The 6000-nt window shown below is 38.1% G+C and overlaps 1 protein-coding gene across 1 annotated transcript in view; it reads right to left on the bottom strand.

Annotated features, from left to right (window-relative positions):
* Positions 1-2353: 2353 nt before the first annotated feature.
* Positions 2354-6000, bottom strand: part of NFYB (nuclear transcription factor Y, beta) — a 9080-nt gene continuing 5433 nt past the window's right edge. Inside the window, exons 5-6 of the mRNA XM_009708207.1 lie at positions 3282-3361; positions 2354-3070 (exon numbers count right to left, since the gene is read on the bottom strand). Coding sequence (XP_009706509.1) covers positions 3038-3070; positions 3282-3361 — 113 coding nt within the window. The 3' untranslated portion in view covers positions 2354-3037. The remainder of the gene's footprint in view (positions 3071-3281; positions 3362-6000) is intronic.

Below are 6000 nucleotides of genomic sequence, written 5' to 3' on the forward strand. Positions count from 1 at the left end.
AGGCAAGAGAGGAGTCACCTGTATATATACTTACAACATGTTAATGAGTATCATCTTGAAACTCTGCAATAGAGACCACCTACTAATCTGACCTGATCCACAGTGTATCCAGGGTGCAGTCCAAGGAAGATGGCTATTTAAAGTATAGCCCACATCATCCAGACTGATTTTTAGCTACGGGCAGATAAGCATGGGGCAGTGGATGTGTAGGATGTACCACCTCATGCCAAGACTCCCTCTGTGTTCTGGCTACACCACCCACCCACATATTTCAGTGTTCAGTAGAGATCAGAACAAAGGGATAAATAAAATAGCAAAGATCCATATGTACATCAGAAAGACTGGTAAAGGCAGAGCCTCAGCTCCCATTAAGTCTGTAATGAAAATGGGATACAGAAGAATGATGCCTAAATTAGTTTTTCTCATAACTGCATTTTCAGTAGATATAACAGTGTTTCTGTGCTTTTACAGACACCACAAGCACTCTATAAAGAAAGATCAGAAGGCTCAAGTCACACAGAAATTCATTGAAAAAATTCATGTAGTAAAATTTGTGTCATGGAAAGACACCTAAAAAAAGTCACCATGCTTGGAAAAAGATCTTTGAACATCACTGCTATTTCAAGCAGCCTTTCTCCAAGTTTTAGCATAGGCTGCCACAGCTGTCTCAAGCCCAAGCTCAATTTGAGGTTACATTAGTTCAAACAAAACTGGTCAGAGACCCAAAGACAGCAGTTTTGTAGAAGCAGATAGGATACAGCAGGAAAGGTTGCTTTTGGTTTGGGTCTAAGCTACTTGTAAACTTTGAGTACTTACAACCAGAAAGGTGAGAACACATTATCAGTTGTTAAACAAAAATAAAAGACTCTACAGTGCTTGTGCTACTACTAATACAAATTAGGCAAGTATTTCCTCAGACCACATTTGTTTTACCAGCACAACAGTACCCTGCAAACTTTATTAGGTGAATGGTTTCAGACAGAGATCAAACAAAGCAGTGTACTATTACTTCTACATGTGTATTTTCAGAGAGTGAAGAAGCAAGTTGGTTGCAGTTTTGTCCCTGGACCTCAGGGAGTAAGGAGGAGAAGAAAGAAAAAGAAAAATGAAGCAGTATCAGCTCCTTTGCTCACATGATGTAAACCACAAACTCAAAACCCTTTAACCTAAACTCACAGAAGAGATGGCAGACTCAAAAATGTAGCTGGTTTCAAACAAATGTGACAGATGACCTCAGCCCCCTTTCTGCATATCCAACTGCCAAATCTCTCCCAGCTTCTCCTTAGCTGAGATCACAGCTTTTTCCATTGCAAATCTGGGAACATCAAGAATAGGGTATGACGGCCTGAAATAAACAGAATACAAACAGAAGGGGCTCATGTAGGGACTGTGTTATTCATTTTTACATTTAATGAAAAACCTCCATTTGTTCAGTCATAGCTGCTGAAGAATGACAGACTGCCACAAAACCCAGAACATCCGTCCAGATCGCCACAGAATACACTGGATCGCCTCCAGAGGCTCTGCCAGCATGATGCTGACTTGGAAGAAACACTGTTCAGATCTGCACATACATAAAATTTTTGTTTAGCAAAGAACTGGCTATTTCAGGATTCTGGGATGTCTTAGTTTAACTTATTTTCCCAATATTAAATGGTTACTTTTTTTTTTAAAAAAAAGACAAAACCAGCAAGAAATTATATGGCAACAGATTCAAGGTGTGGTTTGCTTAAATTAATGACAGGTATGTGGAAAGATAATTCTTATATTACATTTCAGTCCACTGCAAGCAGTAAAAATATCAAAGGTCCCCAAATTCAGTCTGAATAAGATATATTACTAAAACCACCACCCCTATACTAACAGGCTAAGACATTGCATCTAACAGAAATTACCTACCCAATTATTAAAGGAATAGCAACATTACTAAGAACAGCTCACTAAATACACAGAACTACATTACCTAGGTAAAGTTTATTGCAAAACCAGGAAAAAGACAGCAAACTAGAAGTCTGTCTGCCATTTCAGATTTGTATCACTTGTTCAAGTGTCAGTCACTCGCTCACACACACACACACAGCCTGTACACAGAAAGTCGCTAACACGTTTGAGTTCCCACCGTCTCACAAGAAACCTTAAAACATTTCAGTAAAAAGTTAAAATGGGATCTTTTACCACAAGGACTATAAAATATCATCCCCGCCCTTGAATTTCTAAGTTTTGGATTCTAAAAACCATACATAAAAAGGAAGAGTTATTTCAGTAGCACAAAGACTACCTTAAATGTATCAAAGTCAGTCTAAGGAGAGTTAATGCAACTGAAAACAAAAAAAAAAATTAAGACCTGCATCACACACAATCAGTGTTTTCATCAACACTGTTGATAAGCTCTAAGTCTCTAAATGTAGTAGAGGATTGGTTGGTTTTGACTAACTTTTAATTCTGAACTTACATTAAAAAAACCAGTGGTAGCAATTCTTTTGAGCTGCTAGTTTCATGAAGAAAAAGTCCCTTTCAAAGTTTCAATAAATATGCTGACATGTAAAGTTAGTTGAGGTTGTCATGCAAGACAAGTTACATAACCAGGACCAACTCAATCTTTATAATAAAGGCAACTTGCATTCAAAAATGAACTTTACCCTTACAATTTTATTCAAAGGGTAAACATGAATTAACCCAGCTGTTTACCTGAATTACAAAAGTAACATGATTCAATATGAAAATAAGAAACTGTCTACAAATCTCTGACAGTAATAAATTGCAATATACAATGCATACAGGAGTTATACAGAGCAACAAACTCTTGTACAAAACAAAAATACTTTTAATACCTTTAAAATCCAATTTTTTTTTTTTTTTTTTAAAATCATCATGAAAAAGATTTGAGTCAGAACTCACACCTCAATTAGTCAAGCTTCTGGTAGCTACATTACAGCTATTTAATATACAAAGAGATAAATCTCTTCAGTCATTAAAACTGCCTCTTCGTTGCACAGCTTTTTCATCTCGTGTTCCCAGATACAAAGTTTTCTTCAAATCATGAGAACTGAATTTGTTGAACGCCAGAGATCTAGACAAAGAAAATGCAAACTTACATTCAAATGCACATTTTCTGAAAATGCATTGCAGCTAGCAGCCTTGAATGGTCAGAGTGTTGGAATGTCATGACAGCCACCACCAAAGGACTAAATAAAATTCACTCGGACCTTTCAGAACAGGGCAGCTGAATTAGCATTTGAATTTTAGCAGCAGAAGGGAGAGTAGGAGACAGGATACAGTACCTGTTGATATGATGTTGTATAAACCATAACGTTCTGCTGTTGGCCGTCTGTAGTTATTAAGCCTGCTGGCAACTGGTTAGCTGAAAAAAAGAGCATTTTAAGAAAGTTAGACAGGAACTGCAGGATGCACAAAGCCTGGTTTGAAGTGTCCGTCATCATTAAATAACATTTAATTCTGGTTCACCCGGGGACTACGAAGCCATTCTTCTCCTGACAGCTACCATCCTACCCTGTGTATAGACACACTTGTTACTGAGTGTTACAATTAAACAAGTTTATTCCCACTAAGAAGAAACACTTAAGAAACAAAATTCAACCTAATTTTGCATCAGATTATCTAAAACTAAGACTGCACCTTGTTCTTCCCCTGTATGTATCTGAAGCAGAACATACACAGCTGTACACTGGCAAATGGAGTGGAGTTTGCCATCCTGACCACCAGCATTCAATATCCCAAGAAACCTGGAGAGTTCAGTTTGGTTTGCTTAGGCATAAGGTTAGCACTTGAGCTTGCATACACGTGTGTGAGGGACCCAATGAAATAGTTATGCTTCTTTATAAAACAGAATCCATCAGGGACTCCGTAATGTGGAAGCCCCATGAAAGGCAGCGGAGATGAACAGAGACAGGCAATGACAAAACAAACAAACAAAAAAAAGGCACTGCCAGAGCCTGACATGACACCGGTTGACTTCAGCATGCCTTTCAGGGTACGCACAAGAGCTCTGAATTTCAGAGAGGAAAGAAAAGGCCAACGAATGGAGTAAAAAGTACTTCTGAGATTTAGAGAGAAAACACAGGGACTGATGCTGTAAGACAAACCTTTACAATAACATGTACGTTGAGCTCTGTGATGTTCAGAGTAGGTATGTTACAACTGCTACTTGGAAGCAAAGCAGGAAAACTCTTCAATTCTAAGTTAAGTCACTGTAGCATAACATTCTCTGCTAAGAAAAAATAGGGCTTTTTTCTTTCTGAAATATGGCTGTTACTATGTATAAATAAGACTTATAACCCATAAAAAAAATTCTGAAAATGCAGCATAATCCTAACAGCTTTCATTTGAAAGCTGACACTTGGGGGTTTTTAAATGGAGTTTTTGGTTGGGGGTTTCCCCACCACCACCACCTTCATTATACTAATTTTCAAATACTTCAGTTACAAGTTAAGAGGTGTATTACGATGATAGTGAGAAGTAGCTCTGGCAGGTCTAAAATTTTACTGCTCTTCGACACGTGTGTTCCACATCCACCACAGTTTAATGCCAAGCCTCTGACCCAGCCCTGGCATTAGGCTAAGACAAAGCACTAAGGGTTATGCCACAGTAGCACAGCTATTACTGCTACTGCTGCAGTGAGACCACCATTCTCAATAGACCTATAGCTGCCCCTATGGAGACAAATACCTGCAGCACTTGACACAATCAGTTATTTTAGAGAATTTTTTTTTTCCTTCTACTACTGCAACATCTCCTTTGCATCCTGCTAAGGCTTAATATTCACTTCCAAAGTTGCTTGTTTCAAATCACAGCAAATTAAGGCTTATTTCATACAGCACCCTGAGGCTCCTAGGCCTGAGATATTTGAACAAGTGACTAGGAGCAGATATTCAGCCTTCTGCTGTTTAACAGAGACCATATCAAATTTGGGAAGGGACAGAGGATCCACAGATGTAAGGGGATTCCTTTTTTCTAGTTTCCATTTTCTGGTGGGCACTGTACTCAGGCTAAGCAGAACACAAGCATCCACAGGGTGCCCATACAAAACAAGATCCTGGATGCAGACACAATCAGAAGTTTCCAACTATATATTCTCCCTCAACTCTTGAGCTGCAGTTTACATGCTTCAAGTACAAATCAAGAGTATATACAAAATAAAGCTTTTTAGAACAATTTCTGTATATTGATTTGTCAAGATTCCAAGCTGGACAGACTCCCAACAGCTGCAATCTAGAAACCATTAGCAATATACCCAAGATAAATAAGTTGGGCCTATAGTTGTGCTGGTGTCTTACTACTTCTGAACCAACAGAGCTACTACATATGAGTGAGTATGGATAACAGTTTACTATTCGCATTGCCTAATCTTTAATTATAAAATTAAAATACTCCTATGAAAAGAACCAAAGCTTTCTACAAGTCCCTTGCGATATTTAGGATTAGATTCTTAATTTCCAGCCACCTTTATGAGCTTATCTTCCAGGCTAGAAGAGACTCAAAGAGTCTGTACTGTTTTATATAGCCACAGTCATACTGGGTGCAAAGTGTGTTTCAGATCCTGAATAGGTCATTTCAGTCCTCAGGCTCTGAATTTTTGGTAGTTTAGTAGCTTACCAGTGATTTTAAACAGAAGATTTATCAGATACTTGAAAAACTAAATCTCATCTCTAGATATGACTAGAGCTGCACCTCCTAATTATTCTTGTATCAGCTTCAAGATTACCAGCCCATAACATTTAAAAGCCAAGGTGAAAACTACTTGCAAGAATCCAGCATCAACAAAACCAGCACTAAGTCCCAACAACTGTCAGGCTTTAATTCACAAGGAAGAAAAAACTACAGTGAATGCATATGATGCTCCTTGCCCTACACGTTTTAGTTGCCAATCTGTGCATTCTTTGGAATATAAGAAATACTAAGTGTATTAGAATTATACAAAGACGATCTTCTCTGGCTCATTTCTCAAAGACAAGCTCCTCAAATCTTCAAATGGAGTTTATT

Source organism: Cariama cristata, unplaced genomic scaffold (assembly GCF_000690535.1).
Source record: "Cariama cristata isolate BGI_N322 unplaced genomic scaffold, ASM69053v1 scaffold3229, whole genome shotgun sequence".
NCBI classification, from domain to species: domain Eukaryota; kingdom Metazoa; phylum Chordata; class Aves; order Cariamiformes; family Cariamidae; genus Cariama; species Cariama cristata.